The following is a 23,508-nucleotide window of genomic DNA, read 5'->3' on the forward strand; positions in this document are numbered from 1 at the left end:
TTATATAGCGCACACATATTCCACAGCGCAGTACAGAGATTATTATTACCAGTTATTATATAGCGCACACATATTCCGCAGCTCTGTACAGAGACTATTATTACCAGTTATTACATAGCGCACACATATTCCGCAGCGCTGTACAGAGACTATTATTACCAGTGTCTTATATAGCGCACACATATTCCGCAGCGCTGTACAGAGACTATTATTACCAGTTATTATATAGCGCACACATATTCCGCAGTGCTGTACAGAGAATATTATTACCAGTTATTTATATAGCGCACACATATTCCACAGAGCTGTACAGAGAATATTATTACCAGTTATTATAAAGCGCACACATATTCCACAGCGCTGTACAGAGACTAATATTACCAGTTATTATATAGCACACACATATTCCGCAGCGCTGTACAGAGATTATTATTACATACCTCCCAACATGACCCTCAGGCTCTCCAGGAGGGACAGAATGCTCTGTTTCAGGACTTCTCCCTTAATTATGATTGCCATCACCAGTGTTGAATAACTTTTCTCATCAATAATCCTGTTTCAAACAGGTGATGGTAATCATACATTAAGAGGGAAGTCCAGAAACAGAGCATTCTGTCCCTCCTGGCATGGGTCATGTTGGGAGGTTTGTTATTACCAGTTATTATATAGCGCACTCTGGGTGTAGTAAGATGGCCACCCAAGGATATGTCACATGACTTCTGTAGACATGGCTGCCTCATGTTCCAGCTCCACACCATGGGTGTACTAAGATGGCCGCCCAAGGATATGTCACATGACTTCTGTAGACATGGCTGCCTCATGTTCCAGCTCCACACTATGAGTGTAGTAAGATGGCCGCCCAAGGACATGTCACATGACTTCTGTAGACATGGCTGCCTCCTGTCCCAGCTCCACACCATGGGTGTACTAAGATGGCCGCCCAAGGATATGTCACATGACTTCAGTAGACATGGCTGCCACCTGTCCGAGCTTCTCCCTCTGGGTGTAGTAAGATGGCCACCCCAGGATATGTCACATGACTTCTTTAGACATGGCTGCCTCCTGAGTACGGCACAGTGTCATCCCCTGACTGTACTGTGTGTGAGTGTATTACCTGCTGTACTTATATGTTATTTTACTGTACTTATATGTCTTATGTATATACTGTACTGTGTGTTATATACTGTATGTGTTAACTGCACGCTGTACTTATATGTCTTATATACTGTACTTTTATGTGTTATATACCATACCTCCCAGCATGCCCCTCTCCAGGAGGACACAATGCTCTCTTCCTGGGCTTCCCTGGTAATGTATGATTGCCATCACCTGTGGTGACACCTTTCTTATCAGTTACATAGCTCCCCACAGGTGCTGGCAATCCTACATTATCCATACCTCCCAGCATGCCCCTCTCCAGGAGGACACAATGCTCTGTTCCTGGGCTTCCCAGGTAATGTATGATTGCCAGCACCTGTGGTGACACCTTTTTTATCAGTTACCTAGCTCCCCACAGGTTCTGGCAATCCTACATTATCCATACCTCCCAGCATGCCCCTCTCCAGGAGGACACAATGCTCTGTTCCTGGACTTCCCTGGTAATGTATGATTGCCAGCACCTGTGGTGACACCTTTCTTATCTGTTACCTAGCTCCCCACAGGTGCTGGCAATCCTACATTACCCATACCTCCCAGCATGCCCCTCTGCAGGAGGACACAGTGCTCTGTTCCTGGGCTTCCCTGGTAATGTATGATTGCCAGCACCTGTGGTGACACCTTTCTTATCAGTTACCTAGCTCCACACAGGTGCTGGCAATACTACATTATCCATACCTCCCAGCATGCCCCTCTCCAGGAGGACACAATGCTCTGTTCCTGGACTTCCCTGGTAATGTATGATTGCCAGCACCTGTGGTGACACCTTTCTTATCTGTTACCTAGCTCCCCACAAGTGCTGGCAATCATACATTATCCATACCTCCCAGCATGCCCCTCTGCAGGAGGACACAGTGCTCTGTTCCTGGGCTTCCCTGGTAATGTATGATTGCCAGCACCTGTGGTGACACCTTTCTTATCAGTTACCTAGCTCCACACAGGTGCTGGCAATACTACATTATCCATACCTCCCAGCATGCCCCTCTCCAGGAGGACACAATGCTCTGTTCCTGGACTTCCCTGGTAATGTATGATTGCCAGCACCTGTGGTGACACCTTTCTTATCTGTTACCTATCTCCCCACAGGTGCTGGCAATCATACATTATTCATACCTCCCAGCATGCCCCTCTCCAGGAGAAAACAATGCTCTGTTCCTGGGCTTCCCTGGTAATGTATGATTGCCAGCACCTGTGGTGACACCTTTCTTATCTATTACCTAGCTCCCCACAGGTGCTTGTAATCATACATTATCCATACCTCCCAGCATGCCCCTCTCCAGGAGGACACAATGCTCTGTTCCTGGGCTTCCCTGGTAATGTATGATTGCCAGCACCTGTGGTGACACCGTTCTTATCAGTTACCTAGCTCCCCACAGGTGCTGGCAATCATACATTATCCATACCTCCCAGCATGCCCCTCTCCAGGAGGACACAATGCTCTGTTCCTGGACTTCCCTGGTAATGTGTGATTGCTAGCACCTGTGGTGACACCTTTCTTATCAGTTACCTAGCTCCCCACAGGTGCTGGCAATCCGACATTATCCATACCTCCCAGCATGCCCCTCTCCAGGAGGACACAATGCTCTGTTCCTGGGCTTTCCTGGTAATGTATGATTGCCAGCACCTGTGGTGACACCTTTCTTATCAGTTACCCAGCTCCTCACAGGTGCTGGCAATCCTACATTATCCATACCTCCCAGCATGCCCCTCTCCAGGAGGACACAATGCTCTGTTCCTGGGCTTCCCTGGTAATGTATGATTGCCAGCACCTGTGGTGACACCGTTCTTATCAGTTACCTAGCTCCCCACAGGTGCTGGCAATCATACATTATCCATACCTCCCAGCATGCCCCTCTCCAGGAGGACACAATGCTCTGTTCCTGGACTTCCCTGGTAATGTGTGATTGCCAGCACCTGTGGTGACACCTTTCTTATCAGTTACCTAGCTCCCCACAGGTGCTGGCAATCCGACATTATCCATACCTCCCAGCATGCCCCTCTCCAGGAGGACACAATGCTCTGTTCCTGGGCTTCCCAGGTAATGTATGATTGCCAGCACCTGTGGTGACACCTTTCTTATCAGTTACCTAGCTCCCCACAGGTGCTGGCAATCATACATTATTCATACCTCCCAGCATGCCCCTCTCCAGGAGGACACAATGCTCTGTTCCTGGGCTTCCCTGGTAATGTATGATTGCCAGCACCTGTGGTGACACCGTTCTTATCAGTTACCTAGCTCCCCACAGGTGCTGGCAATCATACATTATCCATACCTCCCACCATGCCCCTCTCCAGGAGGACACAATGCTCTGTTCCTGGACTTCCCTGGTAATGTGTGATTGCCAGCACCTGTGGTGACACCTTTCTTATCAGTTACCTAGCTCCCCACAGGTGCTGGCAATCCGACATTATCCATACCTCCCAGCATGCCCCTCTCCAGGAGGACACAATGCTCTGTTACTGGGCTTCCCAGGTAATGTATGATTGCCAGCACCTGTGGTGACACCTTTCTTATCAGTTACCTAGCTCCCCACAGGTGCTGGCAATCATACATTATTCATACCTCCCAGCATGCCCCTCTCCAGGAGGACACAATGCTCTGTTCCTGGGCTTCCCTGGTAATGTAGTATACCTCCCAACAGTATGGACGGTGTAATGGTTAGCAGTTCTGCCTCACAGCACTGAGGTCATGGGTTCAATTTACACCATGGCTCTAACTGTGTGGAGTTTGTATATTTTCCCCGTGCTTACGGGGGTTTCCTCCGGGTACTCCGGTTTCCTCCCACAATCCAAACATATACTGGTAAGTTAATTAGCTCCCAACAAAATTAACCCTAGAATGTCTGTGTGTGCGTGTGGTAGGGAATATAGATTGTAAACTCCACTGGGGCAGGAACTGATGTGATTGCTCAAATATTCTCTGTACAGCGCTGCGGAATATGTGTGCGCTATATAATAACTGGTAATAATATTCTCTGTACAGCGCTGCGGAATATGTGTGCGCTATATAAATAACTGGTAATAATATTCTCTGTACAGCGCTGCGGAATATGTGTGCGCTATATAATAACTGGTAATAATATTCTCTGTACAGCTCTGTGGAATATGTGTGCGCTATATAATAACTGGTAATAATCGTCTCTGTACAGCGATGCGGAATATGTGTGCGCTATATAATAACTGGTAATAATATTCTCTGTACAGCGCTGCGGAATATGTGTGCGCTATATAAATAACTGGTAATAATATTCTCTGTACAGCGCTGCGGAATATGTGTGTGCTATATAATAACTGGTAATAATCGTCTCTGTACAGCGATGCGGAATATGTGTGCGTTATATAATAACTGGTAATAATATTCTCTGTACAGCACTGCGGAATATGTGTGCGCTATATAATAACTGGTAATAATATTCTCTGTACAGCACTGCGGAATATGTGTGCGCTATATAAATAATTGGTAATAATACTCTCTGTACAGCGCTGCGGAATATGTGTGCGCTATATAATAACTGGTAATAATATTCTCTGTACAGCGCTGTGGAATATGTGTGCACTATATAATAACTGGTAATAATAATCTCTGTACAGCTCTGCGGAATATGTGTGCGCTATATAATAACTGGTAATAATATTCTCTGTACAGCACTGCGGAATATGTGTGCGCTATATAAATAATTGGTAATAATACTCTCTGTACAGCGCTGCGGAATATGTGTGCGCTATATAATAACTGGTAATAATATTCTCTGTACAGCGCTGTGGAATATGTGTGCACTATATAATAACTGGTAATAATATTCTCTGTACAGCGCTGTGGAATATGTGTGCGCTATATAATTACTGGTAATAATAGTCTCTGTACAACGCTGTGGAATATGTGTGCTATATAATAACTGGTAATAATATCCTTTGTACAGCGCTGCGGAATATGTGTGCGCTATATAATAACTGGTAATAACAGTCTCTGTACAGCACTGCAGAATATGTGTGCGCTATATGAATAACTGGTAATAATATTCTCTGTACAGCACTGCGGAATATGTGTGCGCTATATAATAACTGGTAATAATAGTCTCTGTACAGCGCTGCGGAATATGTGTGCGCTATATAATAACTGGTAATAATATTCTCTGTACAGCGCTGCGGAATATGTGTGCGCTTTATAATAAATGGTAATAATAGTCTCTGTACAGCGCTGCGGAATATGTGTGCGCTATATAAATAACTGGTAATAATATTCTCTGTACAGCGCTGTGGAATATGTATGCGCTATATAATAACTGGTAATAATATTCTCTGTACAGCGCTGCGGAATATGTGTGCGCTATATAATAACTGGTAATAATATTCTCTGTGCAGCGCTGTGGAATATGTGTGCGCTATATAATAACTGGTAATAATAGTCTCTGTACAGCGCTGCGGAATATGTGTGCGCTATATAATAACTGGTAATAATATTCTCTGTACAGCGCTGCGGAATATGTGTGCACTATATAATGACTGGTAATAATAGTCTCTGTACAGCGCTGCGGTATATGTGTGCAGGTGACTGCCAGCAGGAATACAGGGCAGGAGGAAGTGCAGGTGACTGACAGCAGGAATACAGGACAGGAGGAAGTGCAGATTACCGACAGCAGGAATACAGGAAAAGAGGAAGTGCAGGTGACTGACAGGAGGAAGTGCAGGTGACTGACAGCAGGAATGGAGTACCGGAGGAAGTGCAAGTGACTGACAAGGAGTACAGGACAGGAGGAAGTGCAGGTGACTGCCAGCAGGAATACAGAAAGTAGAAAGTGCAGGTGATTGACAAGGAATACAGAATAGGAGGAAATGCAGGTGAGTGACACAAGGAATACAGGACAGGAGGAAGTGCAGTTGACTGACAAGGAATACAGGACCGGAGAAAGTGCAGGTGTTTGACAGCAGGAATACAGGATAGGTGGAAATGCAGGTGACTGACAAGGAATACAGGACAGGAGGAAGTGCAGATGACTGACAAGGAATATAGGACAGGAGGAAGTGCAGGTGACGCACAAGGAATACAGGACAGGAGGAAGTGCAGGTGACTGACAGCCGGAATGGAGGACAGGAGAAAGTGCAGATGACTGACAGCAGGAATACAGGACCAGAGGAAGTGCAGGTGACTGACAAGGAATACAGGACAGGAGGAAGTGCAGGTGAAAACAGCAGCAATACAGGACATAAGGAAGTGCAGGTGACTGACAAGGAATACACGAAAGGAGGAAGTGCAGGTGAATGACAGCAGGAATACAGGATAGGAGGAAATTCAGGTGACTGACAAGGAATACAGGACAGGAGGAAGTGCAGATGACTGACAAGGAATATAGGACAGGAAGAAGTGCAGGTGACGCACAAGGAATACAGGACAGGAGGAAGTGCAGGTGACTGACAGCCGGAATGGAGGACAGGAGAAAGTGCAGATGACTGACAGCAGGAATACAGGACCAGAGGAAGTGCAGGTGACTGACAAGGAATACAGGACAGGAGGAAGTGCAGGTGAAAACAGCAGCAATACAGGACATAAGGAAGTGCAGGTGACTGACAAGGAATACACGAAAGGAGGAAGTGCAGGTGAATGACAGCAGGAATACAGGATAGGAGGAAATTCAGGTGACTGACAAGGAATACAGGACAGGAGGAAGTGCAGATGACTGACAAGGAATACAGGACAGGAGGAAGTGCAGGTGACTCACAAGGAATACAGGACAGGAGGAAGTGCAGGTGACTGACAAGGAATACAGGACAGGAGGAAGTGCAGGTGACTGACAGCCAGAATGGAGGACAGGAGGAAGTGCAGATGACTGACAGCAGGAATACAGGACCAGAGGAAGTGCAGTTGACTGACAAGGAATACAGGACCGGAGAAAGTGCAGGTGTTTGACAGCAGGAATACAGGATAGGAGGAAATGCAGGTGACTGACAAGGAATACAGGACAGGAGGAAGTGCAGATGACTGACAAGGAATATAGGACAGGAGGAAGTGCAGGTGACTCACAAGGAATACGGGACATAAGGAAGTGCAGGTGACTGACAAGGAATACACGAAAGGAGGAAGTGCAGGTGAATGACAGCAGGAATACAGGATAGGAGGAAATGCAGGTGACTGACAGCAGGAATAAAGGACAGGAGGAAGTGCAGGTGACTGACAGCAGGAATACAAGCCAGGAGGAAGTGCAGGTGACTGACAGCAGGAATATGGGACAGGAGGAAGTGCAGGTGATTGGCAGCAGGAATACGGGACAGGAGGAAGTGCAGGTGACTGACAGCAGGAATACGGGACAGGAGGAAGTGCAGGTGACTGACAGCAGGGATACCAGACAGGAATAAGTGCAGATAAATTACCACAGGAGTCGTAGTCCATGGTACAATACAAGTGTGTTTGTTGCTTTATTTAATGAACCACCCTGAAAAATGGAGACAATCTAACACGTAGCGTATCGCTGCACATCCCTGTAGACGTAGCGTATCTCTGTACAGATAGCGTATCCCTGTACATGTAACATATCCCTGTACAGATAGTGTATCCCTTTACACGTAGCTTATCTCTGTACAGATAGCGTATCGCTTTACACGTAGCGTATCCCTGTACAGATAGTGTATCCCTTTACACGTAGCATATCTCTGTACAGATAGCGTATCCCTTTACACGTAGCGTATCCCTGTACAGATAGTGTATCCCTTTACACGTAGCTTATCTCTGTACAGATAGTGTATCCCTTTACACGTAGCTTATCTCTGTACAGATAGCGTATCCCTTTACACGTAGCGTATCCCTGTAGATAGTCTATTCCTGTACACATAGCGTATCCCTGTAGATATAGTCTATTCCTGCACACGTAGCGTATTCCTGCATATCCCTGTACACGTAGCGTATCCCTTTACACATAGCATATCCCTGTAAACGTAGCGTGTCCCTGTAGCTGTAGCATGTCCCTGTAGACGTAGCGTATCTCTGTACAGATAGTGTATCCCTGTACATGTAGCATATCCCTGTACAGATAGCGTATCCCTTTACACGTAGCATATCTCTGTACAGATAGTGTATCCCTTTACACGTAGCGTATCCCTGTATAGATAGTGTATCCCTTTACACGTAGCATATGCCTGTACAGATAGTGTATCCCTTTACACGTAGCTTATCTCTGTACATATAGTGTATCCCTTTACACGTAGCTTATCTCTGTACAGATAGTGTATCCCTTTACACGTAGCGTATCCCTGTAGATGTAAAATATCTCTGTACAGATAGCGTATCCCTGTAGACTTAGCGTATCCCTTTACATGTAGCGTATCCCTGTACACATAGCGTATTCCTGTACACATAGCGTATTCCTGTACATGTAGCCTATCCCTGTACACATAGCCTATCCCTGTACACGTAGCCTATCCCTGTACACGTAGCCTATCCCTGTACACGTAGCGTATTCCTGTACACATAGCGTATTCCTCCATATCCCTGTAGACGTAGCGTATCCCTGTAGACATAGTCGATTCCTGTACACATAGCGTATTCCTGCATATCCCTGTAGACGTAGCGTATCTCTGTAGACATAGTCTATTCCTGCACATGTAGCATATCCCTGTAAACGTCCAGCTAAGCTCTAATCCTGCCCATAGATGACACCTGTGTTAGGAGGCATCTTCTGCTGGTTTATGTTATCTATACATTAGATTTTGGGTTGTGTCACCATAATTGGACTGTCCATTTCAGGGGCTTTTCTCTGTGTTTTCCAGTGTTCGGGTCATTGAGAAGATGCCACAGCGCCCTGGAGAGAAAGCCTTGGTCAGTCCTTACATCCCACTGGGTATCCTCTACCTGGTCCAAGGTTTCCCCTATGGCCTCCAGTCTGGTCTCCTCCCTGTTCTTCTCCGCACTCAGGGCCTCTCCCTATCTCACATTGGCCTAACAAGGATCTTGTACCTGCCGTGGCTGCTGAAGGTGCTGTGGTCTCCATTGGTGGATGGGTTATGGAGCCATGGCACTTGGCTCTTGCTGAGTACCGGAGGTCTGTGTATCTGTTGCCTGCTGTGCTCCCTGCTCCCACCAGGATCTGCCTTCCAGTGCCTGGCCTGGTTTCTTCTGCTAATGCATATACTGGCCTCAATGCAGGACGTGGCATTAGATGCAGTGTCCGTGGCGGTGCTGAGCCACGAGCAGGTGGGACTGGGCAATTCGCTCCAGGTTGTGGCTTACAAGCTGGGGTCAGTGCTGGCAGGAGGTGGCGCTCTCACCCTGCTGGATGCTCTGGGCTGGAGAACGGTCTTCTTGTTTCTAGCAGTGGGATACTTGCTGGCCGTGCTGTGTGTTTCCTGGGCAGGAGCCTTCAGAGGAGAAGTGTTGGGACATCGAGGGGACCTGAAGGACTCCCTGGGAAGACTGAGTCACAGAGATGTTGTGTGGAGAGTTCTTCAAGTCCCAGGGACCACTTGGACCATTGTATATGTGCTAATCTACAAACTGGGTGAGTGAATTTCTAAATTCCCTGCAGGGAGCATCTCTCAAGCAATTGGTGAGGGAGCCTACTCGCAAAGACTCAATATTAGATTTAATACTCACATATGGTGACATGATATCAGACATATGTGGGTGAGAACCTAGGATCCAGTGATCATCAAGCAGTATGGTTTTAGTATCAAGGCAGGGTCCAACTCCAGTCACACAAAAACTAAGGTGTTGGATTTTAGGAAGGCTGACTTTGCAAAAATGGGGCAATGTTTAAGCGATTCATTGGCGGATTGGAGGAACTTGGAAGGAGTACAGGAGAGGTGGAAAAAAACTAAAAAGTGCAATACTAAAGGCAACAGACCTTTGTATCAAAAAGGTTAAGAAAAGGGGATGCAGTTAAAATCCCGGCGGTCGGGATCCCGGCGTTCAGAATCCAGACGCCGGAATCCCGACCGCCGAAATCCCGACCGCCGAAATCCCGACACTTTCTCCCTCCGTGGGTGTCCACGACACCTCTGGAGGGAGAATAAATTAGCGTGCCAAGCGCAGCGAGGCACCGGGCCCACTGCGTGGCGAGCGCAGCGAGCCCGCAAGGGGGGGCGATCCACGTCCCCCCTTGTCGGGATTTCGGCGGTCAGGATTCCGGCGTCGGGATTCTGAACGCCGGGATCCCGACCGCCGGGATTTCATACTGCTTCCCTGAAAAGTACCAGGAAAATTATTCCAGTGTGGTTTGCTAAAAGAGGTATCAACTAGTGTAAAAGCAAAAAAGATGGCCTTTAGGACATATAAGCAGACTCAAAATAATGACAAAGAAGTGTATCTTGCCAGATGCAAGGAGGCTAAGAAAGTGATCAGGCATGCCAAGGCACAAGCTGAGGAGAAAATGGCTCAGTCAGTAGATAAAGGAAGCAAAACTTTTTTTAAGTATATAAGTGAAAGGAGAAAATTAAATGGAGGAATAATAAGACTGCGGACAGACACTGAGAATTTGGTGGAGGGAGAAAAGGCAATTGCAGATCATCTAAATAATTACTTTTGCTCCGTATTCACTATAGAAGGAGAAGGGAAGGGACCACAGTTAAGTTGCGAGGACAGTCGTAAAAATAAGGTAGATGGAAGTACATTAACTAGGGAGAAAGTCCTAACAGAACTTTCAAGACTGAAAGTGAATAAATCAATGGGGCCAGACGGAGTGCATCCAAGGATACTAAAAGAACTAAAAGATGTGTTAGTAGCGCCATTAACAGATTTACTCAACCAGTCACTAGATACAGGTGCAGTTCCAGAAGACTGGAGAAGAGCAAACGTAGTTCCACTGCACAAAAGCGGAAGCAAAGCAGAAGCAAGTAACTACAGACCAGTGAGCCTTACATCAGTAGTAGGGAAATTAATGGAAACACTATTAAAAGAAAGAATTGTGGAATATCTTAAATTAAACAATTTACAGGATCCAAAACAGCATGGTTTTACTGCAGGGAGATCATGCCAAACAAATCTTATTGACTTTTTTGACTCCGTGACCAAAACACTAGATGAAGGGGGGGGGGGGGCTGTAGATGTGGCACATCTAGACTTTAGTAAGGCGCTTGACACTGTCCCACATCGCAGGCTGCTAAATAAACTTGAAAGTGTGGGATTGGATTATAAACCAATTAAATGGATAAGAACCTGGTTGCAGGATAGGAAACAGACAGTTGTAGTAAATAGAGTGCATTCTATGGAGGGACATGTTACCAGTGGAGTACCCCAGGGGTCTGTACTTGGACCAGTATTCTTTTTAATATCTTTGTTAGTGACATTGAAAATGGTATTGAAGGGAAAGTATGCCTTTTTGCAGATGACACAAAGATATGCAACAAAGTAGACACACCAGGAGGGGTAAATCAAATGACTGATGATCGAAGTAAACTTAAAAATTGGTCAAAAGCATGGCAACTACAGTTTAATGCTAAAAAATGCAAAATTATGCACTTGGGACTCAATAACCCAAAGGCTCAATATAGTATCAAGGGTACTATAATGGAAACTACTAAGGAGGAAAGAGATCTAGGAGTCACTATTTCAAGTGACGTAAAGGCAGGAAAGCAATGTAGCAAAGCAATGAGGAAGGCTAGTCAGATGCTTGGTTGCATAGGGAGAGGAATCAGTAGCAGAAAAAAAGAAGTAATAATGCCACTGTATAGGTCATTGGTACGACCTCATCTGGAATACTGTGTCCAGTTCTGGAGACCATATCTTCAGAAGGATATAAATACATTGGAGAGTGTACAAAGAAGGGCAACTAAAATGGTGCATGGCCTACATCACAAAACTTACCTGGATAGACTAAAAGATCTTAACATGTATAGTTTGGAGCAGAGAAGGGAAAGGGGGGACATGATAGAAATCTTCAAATATATCAAGGGTTTTAACATAGTACAGGAGGGAAATTTTCTTCAAAGGAAAACAAGTAACAGAACACGAGGACATGCACTGACACTGGAGGGATGTAGGTTCAGGGGAAATGTTAGAAAGAATTACTTTACAGAAAGGGTAGTGGATAAGTGGAATAGCCTCCCATCAGAGGTGGTAGAGGCTAAGACAGTAGAACAATTTAAACATGCTTGGGATAGGCATATAAATATCCTTACAAAGAAATAAGGATTAAAAAGGGCTGAGTTTACCTGAAGGGTAAAAAAGGGGCAGACTAGATGGGCCAAATGGTTCTTATCTGCCGTCAAATTCTATGTTTCTATGTTACACACTGTCGATTAGGCTTGGGATCATATCGCATCGGGATCGAATCACACGGCAAGCCACCCAACATGCATGTGATTTGGACAATATAGTGTTGATCTGCACTATATAGTCATTGCTGCCCCGTCTATCTGGGGGCACGCATCGGAATCGCAAGGTAAAAAACCTGTGCGATACCAATGCGATTATGACTATATAGTAAAAATCTCATGCTGGATTGTACCGTGTGTACACACAATAAGACTAGGCACCATCGGGAGGATTAGTTGTTAGGCTCTGTGTAGGAGATCATGGTAAGGCACCGACGTGAGGGTTAGTCCGGGTGGGGCTATGGTTAGATAGAAATATTCACAGAAATGCTGCAGCATCAAAGGTCTATGCCGGTAACGGGACCGCAAAGACCTGGGAGATGATGATGACTGCCAACAAGATATACCACACACTCCCAAATGTTACATGGTACTTCATGTTATTGCCCTATTGTTATGTGTGTACATGTGTTACTGCATGTATGTATGTGTACATGTATGTATGTATGTACGTACATCTGTAAAATGTGTTTTTATGCCGTTTGCTGTGGCCTCCTAGGTGAGCAGGGGTCTCTCAGTATGGTTCCCCTCTTGCTGCTGGACCAAGGGGTCTCTGCAGCTGAACTTGGAGTCTGGAACGGGATTCTGTCCTTGACCGCCTCCATTGCCGGATCTGCTCTTGGAGGCGTACTGTTAGGAAAAGGCCGGTAAGTGGGGTTTTATCCATATGTCCGCTCTAGTGTCCTCCTGCGTGACCGTAGTTCTCCTGCACATCTCTCCAGTGTCCTCCTGCGTGACCGTAGTTCTCCTGCACATCTCTCCAGTGTCCACCTGCGTGACCGTAGTTCTCCTGCACATCTCCTCTCTAGTGTCCTCCTGTGTGATTGTAGTTCTCCTGCACATCTCCTCTCTAGTGTCCTCCTGTGTGATGGTAGTTCTCCTGCACATCTCCTCTCTAGTGTCCGTCTGCGTGATGGTAGTTCTCCTGCACACATCCTCTCTAGTGTCCTCCTGCGTGATCGTAGTTCTCCTGCACACATTCTCTCTAGTGTCCTCCTGTGTGATCGTAGTTCTCCTGCACATCTCCTCTCCAGTGTCCTCCTGCGTGATTGTAGTTCTCCTGCACATCTCTCCAGTGTCCTCCTGCGTGATCGTAGTTCTCCTGCACATCTCCTCTCTAGTGTCCTCCTGTATGATGGTAGTTCTCCTGCACACATCCTCTCCAGTGTCCTCCTGCGTGATTGTAGTTCTCCTGCACATCTCTCTAGTGTCCTCCTGCGTGATCGTAGTTCTCCTGCACACATCCTCTCTAGTGTCCTCCTGCGTGATGGTAGTTCTCCTGCACATCTCCTCTCTAGTGTCCTCCTGTATGATGGTAGTTCTCCTGGACATCTCCTCTCTAGTGTCCTCCTGCGTGATTGTAGTTCTCCTGCACACATCCTGTCTAGTGTCCTCCTGCGTGATCGTAGTTCTCCTGCACACATCCTCTCTAGTGTCCTCCTGCGTGATCGTAGTTCTCCTGCACATACCTCCAGTGTCCTCCTGCGTGACCGTTGTTCTCCTGCACATCTCCTCTCTAGTGTCCTCCTGCGTGATTGTAGTTCTCCTGCACATCTCCTCTCTAGTGTCCTCCTGTATGATGGTAGTTCTCCTGGACATCTCCTCTCTAGTGTCCTCCTGCGTGATTGTAGTTCTCCTGCACACATCCTGTCTAGTGTCCTCCTGCGTGATCGTAGTTCTCCTGCACACATCCTCTCTAGTGTCCTCCTGCGTGATCGTAGTTCTCCTGCACACATCCTCTCTAGTGTCCGCCTGTGTGATGGTAGTTCTCCTGCACACATCCTCTCTAGTGTCCTCCTGCGTGATTGTAGTTCTCCTGCACACATCCTGTCTAGTGTCCTCCTGCGTGATCGTAGTTCTCCTGCACACATCCTGTCTAGTGTCCTCCTGCGTGATTGTAGTTCTCCTGCACACATCCTGTCTAGTGTCCTCCTGCGTGATCGTAGTTCTCCTGCACACATCCTGTCTAGTGTCCTCCTGCGTGATCGAAGTTCTCCTGCACACATCCTCTCTAGTGTCCTCCTGCGTGATCGTAGTTCTCCTGCACATCCCTCCAGTGTCCTCCTGCGTGACCGTTGTTTTCCTGCACATCTCCTCTCTAGTGTCCTCCTGTATGATGGTAGTTCTCCTGGACATCTCCTCTCTAGTGTCCTCCTGCGTGATCGTAGTTCTCCTGCACACATCCTCTCTAGTGTCCTCCTGCGAGATCGTAGTTCTCCTGCACATCTCTCCAGTGTCCTCCTGCGTGACCGTTGTTCTCCTGCACATCTTTTCTCAGGATTCCCCTCTGTGTCATAGCAGAGTTCTACTTCGCATCACCCTATTGTCTTCCTTTGGGATCTTCACACATCTAGTGTGTGGGCGGCACACTAGTGGAGCGTACCGGAGTGGTTAACTCATTCATCTCGGAGCATAACGTGAGGAAGGCATTCAAGAGAGTGAACATAAGGAAAGCAGCAGAACCAGATGGCATTACAAGCCGGGTCCTGAAGGCCTGTGCAGACCAGCTTGCTCCAGTGTTCACTAAGATATTCAACCTCTCACTAGATCAGTGTATCATCCCAACATGCTTCAAACAGTCCATCATTGGGTACTTGTGTATTATCACGGCGCCCGATTTCATCTAAATCGCATACGATATCGCATCCAATTTATCGGCCGATTCGATCTGCGATGCGATTTTGCGTCCGATTTTCGTCCGATTTTCAGCCATTTCCTGCCGATTTGCATCTTATTCCATCCTTGCACACCCCCAGGTACTATGCGATGGTATGCAATGTGATTTTTGGGAAAATGCCCCTGCGCTGGTCACACTATCTAAAATCAACTCCACGACGACGTGGATAGTGGGGGTATGAAAAGGTCGAAAGGACGCGTACCGCCGCCGCTCGCCACGCTTCGGGTTGGCGTTGATAGTAGAGGGTGGTGTTGACAATGGGGGTGCATTTAACATTGTAAGCACCCATCAGGGTGATTGTACAATTACAAATCGAATCGCTTCATATGCATCGCATGGCATGCATCACATGCCACTATATTGCATGCGATGCACTCCAATGGAAATCGGGGGAGTGCAAGGTGTGCAATGATGGAACAGCATGCAAATCGTCCGGAAAAAGTGAAAAATCGGCCGCAAAATCGCATCCGATATTTGCATGCGATTTTCGGCCGATTTCGTGGGCGCCGTGATAATCCACAAGTACCCATCATTGTTCCAGTTTCCAAGAAACCACAGCCCACCGGACTGAACGACTTCCGTCCAGTGACCCTTACCTCAGTAGTGATGAAGTGCTTCGAGTCACTAGTCAGAGACTTCATCACTTCTTCTCTACCGGCCACCCTGGACCCGCTACAGTTTGCGTATCGTCCTAACCGATCTACTGAGGATGCGATTGCATTCCTCCATCATACAGCCCTGAGCCACCTGGACAGCAGAAGGGGGAACTGTCAAAATGCTGTTCGTTGACTATAGTTCAGCATTTAATACTATAATCCCCTCCATACTCACCACTAAACTGGAGACCCTGGGCCTCAGCCCATCCCTGTGTTGCTGGATATCCAACTTTCTGACAGACAGACCGCAGGATGGGCAACCACGTCTCACCCTCGACATCTACTTCAGAACTGATGCTGATTTTAGTTCTACCAGCTATGCCCCTATTTATGCTGTATTATATCAACACACCCTGTACGTTACCTAGTAATTAGTTTTTTGTTTGCTATGTACGGCGCTGCGGACACTTTGTGGCGCCTTATAAATAAACATACTACTACTACCCGCACTCACCATCAGCACTGGAGCTCCCCAGGGCTGTGTTCTGAGCCCCTTGCTGTACTCTTTATACACTTACGACTTTGTGGCCACTTGAGCTCCACCAACATCATTAAGTTTGCAGACGACACTGTAGTGGTGGCCTGATCTCTAACAACGTCGAGACAGCCTACCTAGAGGAGGTAGGTAACCTGGAATCTTAGAGCAAGATCAACAATCAAAAAATATAAAACACCAATCAACTGTCAATAGTTGTAGAATGAGTAAATGCCAAGCAGTTGAGGGTTAATAAGCCAGATATAAGCACCAGTTCATTTAGCATGTGTGCTGACACGGTGATAAATGGTACTTTGAAAGAGTGCAATTAGTAGCAGGTTGTATTGTAGCACATTTGGAACATCCACAGGCGTGATAGCCTGGTTCAATGCTCACCCCAAAGTTGGTAGTATGTCCCACTGTTCTCAGTAACCTTAATGAGGCCGTAAGTTGTAGAGTCGACTGGGGACCATCCACTTGGGCAAGAAACTGAGACGTGTATATTGGGTTAAGGGGGAGCCGCTCGCTCTCTCCGGCAATAGTAGCACGTCTCACTGGCAGTTGTTATGAAGGCTCCGTTGAAGATACGTCAGTTGGAGCTTACTGTGAGACAGCACACGCTGTTCCAGCGTTCACAGCCGCGTGCAGCGGTGCAGTTGGATGCCGCACGACCTCAGGTGGACGGGTGCCAGGCTGGTCAATCTGCAAGGCTAATGGAGATGCTGACAGCCGGTGTAATTTGATCGCTGTAAGAGGGAGACCCAGTAGCAATTAAGAATGATGTCAATGCGTTTCGTTCCCGTAGTCAGCTGGGAACTTTCTCAAGACGACTTGAGAACATTCCTCAGCCATCCCAACAATGGACTATTCTCTCTGTTGCGATCAGGGAAACGCTACCGCTCATTGAAGGCAAACACAGAGCGAATGAGAAGGAGCTTCTTCCCGCAGCCATTAGAGCCCTCAACCAGACCTCCTAGTACCAGGACTTTCCTTCCTTCTTTCTAGACATACCCCACACAATCTTTCTATCTACACTATTCCTCAGCCAATCTACTTATTCTAACGTAAAGTAGGACAGTTGTATAAGCATTTCACTACATATTGTACTTTGTATGTGACAAGATTTGATTTGACATCTGTTCTCTTCTGTGTCTCAGCGGGAATCTCTTACACATCTCCTCTTAGGTCCTTGATCTGTGTCTCTGCGGTGATCCTTGGGTCTCTGCTTTCTGCCCCCGGGTCTTGATCTTATCGGCATCCGTTACATATTATCTCATTGGTGTCTTCCTCTGTGACTCAGCAGTGTTGGGAGTAACATGTCCTGGTAGAGTGCTCATACCATATCTCAAATTTGCTCTTTTGGATCATGATGGTATAAGTGGTTATCTTAGACCCTGCTGTGTATGAATAGGTTTCTATATAAGTCTTTCTGTGCAGTTTCTTCTGATTATTTTTTTAATAGTTCCCTCCTTTTCCTTCTAGGTCAATTCAGCCATTCCTGAGGGTGCTGCTGGGTTTCCGGGTCTCTGGTCTTGTATGTCAGACCTTGCTGCTCTCTGCACTAGACAGAGATACAAGTATTGTTAAAGGTGAGATCGGAATGTGTGTAGAGCTTAAGGTGTCGCAGGATGAACCTACATCTCAATGTAAACCATGTGCACCAGTTTTACACAGGGAGATACCCATAGTACATGTATCTGGGATACAGTAGGAGATACCCATAGTACATGTACACCGGGAGAGAGCAGTAGTATATGTACCTGGGTTACAGCAGGAGAGCGGTAGTATATGTGCCTGGGTTACATCGGGAGAGCAGTAGTATATGTGCCTGGGTTACAGCAGGAGAGAGCGGTAGTATATGTGCCTGGGTTACATCGGGAGAGCGGTCGTATATGTGCCTGGGTTACAGCACGAGAGAGCGGTCGTATATGTGCCTGGGTTACAGCGGGAGAGAGCAGTAGTATATGTGCCTGGGTTACAGCAGGAGAGAGCAGTAGTATATGTGCCTGGGTTACACCGGCAGAGAGCAGTAGTATATGTGCCTGGGTTACAGCGGGAGAGAGCAGTAGTATATGTGCCTGGGTTACAGCAGGAGAGAGCAGTAGTATATGTGCCTGGGTTACACCGGCAGAGAGCAGTAGTATATGTGCCTGGGTTACAGCGGGAGAGAGCAGTAATATATGTGCCTGGGTTACAGCAGGAGAGAGCAGTAGTATATGTGCCTGGGTTACACCGGGAGAGAGCAGTAGTATATGTGCCTGGGTTACACCGGGAGAGAGCGGTAGTATATGTACCTGGGTTACACCGGGAGAGAGCGGTAGTATATGTGCCTGGGTTACAGCAGGAGAGAGCAGTAGTATATGTGCCTGGGTTACAGCGGGAGAGAGCAGTAGTATATGTGCCTGGGTTACAGCGGGAGAGAGCAGTAGTATATGTGCCTGGGTTACACCAGGAGAGAGCAGTAGTATATGTGCCTGGGTTACAGCAGGAGAGAGCGGTAGTATATGTGCCTGGGTTACACCGGGAGAGAGCAGTAGTATATGTGCCTGGGTTACAGCATGAGAGAGCGGTAGTATATGGGCCTGGGTTACAGCAGGAGAGAGCGGTAGTATATGTACCTGGGTTACAGCAGGAGAGAGCGGTAGTATATGTGCCTGGGTTACAGCAGGAGAGAGCAGTAGTATATGTGCCTGGGTTACAGCGGGAGAGAGCAGTAGTATATGTGCCTGGGTTACAGCAGGAGAGAGCAGTAGTATATGTGCCTGGGTTTCACCCGCAGAGAGCAGTAGTATATGTGCCTGGGTTACAGCAGGAGAGAGCAGTAGTATATGTGCCTGGGTTACAGCAGGAGAGAGCAGTAGTATATGTGCCTGGGTTACAGCAGGAGAGAGCAGTAATATATGTGCCTGGGTTACATCGGGAGAGAGCAGTAATATATGTGCCTGGGTTACAGCGGGAGAGAGCAGTAATATATGTGCCTGGGTTACAGCAGGAGAGAGCAGTAGTATATGTGCCTGGGTTACACCGGGAGAGAGCAGTAGTATATGTGCCTGGGTTACACCGGGAGAGAGCGGTAGTATATGTGCCTGGGTTACAACGGGAGAGAGCGGTAGTATATGTGCCTGGGTTACAGCAGGAGAGAGCAGTAGTATATGTACCTGGGTTACAGCGGGAGAGAGCAGTAGTATATGTGCCTGGGTTACACCAGGAGAGAGCAGTAGTATATGTACCTGGGTTACAGCGGGAGAGAGCAGTAGTATATGTGCCTGGGTTACATCGGGAGAGAGCGGTAGTATATGTGCCTGGGTTACAGCGGGAGAGAGCGGTAGTATATGTGCCTGGGTTACAGCACGAGAGAGCGGTAGTATATGTGCCTGGGTTACAGCAGGAGAGAGCAGTAGTATATGTGACTGGGTTACAGCGGGAGAGAGCAGTAGTATATGTGCCTGGGTTACAGCAGGAGAGAGCAGTAGTATATGTGCCTGGGTTACAGCGGGAGAGAGCGGTAGTATATGTACCTGGGTTACATCGGAAGAGCGGTCGTATATGTGCCTGGGTTACAGCAGGAGAGCGGTAGTATATGTGCCTGGGTTACATCGGGAGAGCGGTCGTATATGTGCCTGGGTTACAGCAGGAGAGAGCGGTAGTATATGTGCCTGGGTTACATCGGGAGAGCGGTCGTATATGTGCCTGGGTTACAGCACGAGAGAGCGGTCGTATATGTGCCTGGGTTACAGCACGAGAGAGCGGTCGTATATGTACCTGGGTTACAGCAGGAGAGAGCAGTAGTATATGTGCCTGGGTTACAGCAGGAGAGAGCAGTAATATATGTGCCTGGGTTACATCGGGAGAGAGCAGTAATATATGTGCCTGGGTTACAGCGGGAGAGAGCAGTAATATATGTGCCTGGGTTACAGCGGGAGAGAGCAGTAGTATATGTGCCTGGGTTACACCGGGAGAGAGCAGTAGTATATGTGCCTGGGTTACACCGGGAGAGAGCGGTAGTATATGTGCCTGGGTTACACCGGGAGAGAGCGGTAGTATATGTGCCTGGGTTACAGCGGGAGAGAGCAGTAGTATATGTGCCTGGGTTACAGCGGGAGAGAGCAGTAGTATATGTGCCTGGGTTACAGCACGAGAGAGCAGTAGTTTATGTGCCTGGGTTACAGCACGAGAGAGCGGTAGTATATGTGCCTGGGTTACAGCAGGAGAGAGCAGTAGTATATGTGCCTGGGTTACAGCAGGAGAGAGCAGTAATATCTGTGCCTGGGTTACACCGGGAGAGAGCAGTAGTATATGTGCCTGGGTTACAGCAGGAGAGAGCGGTAGTATATGTGCCTGGGTTACACAAGGAGAGAGCGGTAGTATATGTGCCTGGGTTATACTGGGAGAGAGCAGTAGTATATGTACCTGGGTTACAGCAGGAGAGAACAGTAGTGTATGTGCCTGGGTTACATCGGGAGAGAGCAGTAGTATATGTGCCTGGGTTACACCGGGAGAGAGCAGTAGTATATGTACCTGGGTTACAGCAGGAGAGAGCAGTAGTATATGTACCTGGGTTACAGCAGGAGAGAGCGGTAGTATATGTGCCTGGGTTACAGCAGGAGAGAGCAGTAATATCTGTGCCTGGGTTACACCGGGAGAGAGCAGTAGTATATGTGCCTGGGTTACAGCATGATAGAGCAGTAGTATATGTGCCTGGGTTACAGCAGGAGAGAGCAGTAGTATATGTGCCTGGGTTACATCGGGAGAGAGCGGTAGTATATGTGCCTGGGTTACATCGGGAGAGAGCAGTAGTATATGTGCCTGGGTTACAGCAGGAGAGAGCAGTAGTATATGTGCCTGGGTTACACCAGGAGAGAGCAGTAGTATATGTGCCTGGGTTACACTGGGAGAGAGCAGTAGTATATGTACCTGGGTTACAGCAGGAGAGAGCAGTAGTATATGTGCCTGGGTTACACCAGGAGAGAGCGGTAGTATATGTGCCTGGGTTACATCGGGAGAGAGCAGTAGTATATGTGCCTGGGTTACATCGGGAGAGAGCAGTAGTATATGTGCCTGGGTTACAGCAGGAGAGAGCAGTAGTATATGTGCCTGGGTAACACCAGGAGAGAGCAGTAGTATATTATCCTGCTGAGTAATTGTGCACTGTGCACGGATCCTGCTGCGTAATAGCGCACTCTGCGTGGATCCTGCTGAGTAATAGCACACTGTGCGCGGATCCTGCTGAGTAATAGCGCACTGTGCGCGGATCCTGCTGAGTAATAGCGCAGTGTGCTCTGATCCTGCTGAGTAATAGCGCACTGTGCGTTGATCCTGCTGAGTAATATAGCGCAGTGTGCGAGGATCCTGCTGTGTAATATAGAGCACTGTGCGCGGATCCTGCTGAGTAATATAGCGCACTGTGCGCGGATCCTGCTGAGTATTATAACGCACTGTGCGCGGATCCTGCTGAGTAATATAGCGCACTGTGCGTGGATCCTGCTGAGTATTATAACGCACTGTGCGCGGATCCTGCTGTGTAATATTGCGCAGTGTGCGTGGATCCTGCTGAGTAATATAGCGCACTGTGCGTGGATCCTGCTGAGTAATATAGCGCACTGTGCGCGGATCCTGCTGAGTAATATAGCGCACTGTGCGCGGATCCTGCTGAGTAATATAGCGCACTGTGCGCGGATCCTGCTGAGTAATATAGCGCACTGTGCGCGGATCCTGCTGAGTAATATAGCGCACTGTGCGTGGACCCTGCTGAGTAATATAGCGCACTGTGCGCGGATCCTGCCGAGTAATATAGCGCACTGTGCGCGGATCCTGCTGAGTAATATAGCACTGTGCGCGGATCCTGCTGAGTAATATAGCGCCCTGTGCGTGGATCCTGCTGAGTAATATAGCGCAGTGTGCGCGGATCCTGCTGAGTAATATAGCGCAGTGTGCGTGGATTCTGCTGAGTAATATAGCGCCCTGTGCGCGGATCCTGCTGAGTAATATAGCGCACTGTGCGCTGATCCTGCTGAGTAATATAGCGCCCTGTGCGCGGATCCTGCTGAGTAATATAGTGCACTGTGCGCGGATCCTGCTGAGAAATATAGCGCAGTGTGCGCGGATCCTGCTGAGTAATATAGCGAAGTGTGCGCGGATCCTGCTGAGTAATATAGCACCCTGTGCGCGGATCCTGCTGAGTAATATAGCGCACTGTGCGCGGATCCTGCTGAGTAATATAGCGCCCTGTGCGCGGATCCTGCTGAGTAATATTGCGCAGTGTGCGCGGATCCTGCTGAGTAATATAGCGCCCTGTGTGCGGATCCTGCTGAGTAATATTGCGCAGTGTGCGCGGATCCTGCTGAGTAATATTGCGCAGTGTGCGCGGATCCTGCTAAGTAATATAGCCCACTGTGCACGGATCCTGCTAAGTAATATAGAGCACTGTGCGCAGATCCTGCTGAGTAATAGCGCACTGTGCACGGATCCTGCTGAGTAATATAGTGCACTGTGCGCGGATCCTGCTGAGTAATAAAGCGCACTGTGCGCGGATCCTGCTGAGTAATATAGCGCACTGTGCGTGGATCCTGCTGAGTAATATAGCGCACTGTGCTTGGATCCTGCTGAGTAATATTGCGCACTGTGCGCGGATCCTGCTGAGTAATATAGCGCACTGTGCTTGGATCCTGCTGAGTAATATAGCGCACTGTGCTTGGATCCTGCTGAGTAATAGCGCACTGTGCGCTGACACTAGGCGGCACCTGTACCAGTCTCTGGCGGATATGACGGTCTCTCCTCTGTCTCTCCGTAGTGTGTCTGCTCCTCACCCTGCTGCTGCAGAATTTTCTTGCCGGTATAATCACCACTGTGACCTTCACTCTCATGATGCACTGCACACGCCAGGCGGAGCCGGGAATACAGGTAACGCATCACAGTCTGTCTCCCTATTGTCCTAGTGCTGGTGATGTCACAGACATGCAGGGACTCTGCACATCTTCTATATGTCTCTCCCTCTCTCTCTCCCACCTCCCTCTTCCTCTCGCCCTCCCTCTCGCCCTCCCTCCCTCTCTCCCTCCATCTCTCCCTCCCTCTCTCCCTCTCTCACCCTCTCTCTCTCCCTCTCCCTCCCTCCCTCTCCCTCCCCTCCCTCCCTCCCTCTCCCTCCCCTCCCTCCCTCCCTCTCCCTCCCCTCTCCCTCCCTCTCCCTCCCCTCTCTCTCCCTCTCTCTCTCCCTCCCTCTCCCTCCCCCTCCCTCTCTCTCCCTCCCA

The 23,508-nt window shown here is 48.1% G+C and overlaps 1 protein-coding gene across 2 annotated transcripts in view; it reads left to right on the forward strand.

Annotated features, from left to right (window-relative positions):
* Nucleotides 1–1,012: 1,012 nt before the first annotated feature.
* Nucleotides 1,013–23,508, forward strand: part of SLC33A2 (solute carrier family 33 member 2) — a 24,500-nt gene continuing 2,004 nt past the window's right edge. The window contains exons 1-5 of one of the 2 annotated variants that reach the window (XM_083145103.1): nucleotides 1,013–1,101; nucleotides 8,914–9,641; nucleotides 12,953–13,100; nucleotides 17,744–17,850; nucleotides 23,052–23,161. In XM_083145103.1, coding sequence (XP_083001229.1) covers nucleotides 8,933–9,641; nucleotides 12,953–13,100; nucleotides 17,744–17,850; nucleotides 23,052–23,161 — 1,074 coding nt within the window. In that variant the 5' untranslated portion in view covers nucleotides 1,013–1,101; nucleotides 8,914–8,932. Of the gene's footprint in view, nucleotides 1,102–3,761; nucleotides 3,959–8,913; nucleotides 9,642–12,952; nucleotides 13,101–17,743; nucleotides 17,851–23,051; nucleotides 23,162–23,508 lie in introns of those variants that run through there. The other variant, XM_083145104.1, reaches the window with a different exon arrangement.

This window comes from Crinia signifera, chromosome 5, assembly GCF_055691185.1.
Source record: "Crinia signifera chromosome 5, ASM5569118v1, whole genome shotgun sequence".
Taxonomy (NCBI): Eukaryota; Metazoa; Chordata; class Amphibia; order Anura; family Myobatrachidae; genus Crinia; species Crinia signifera.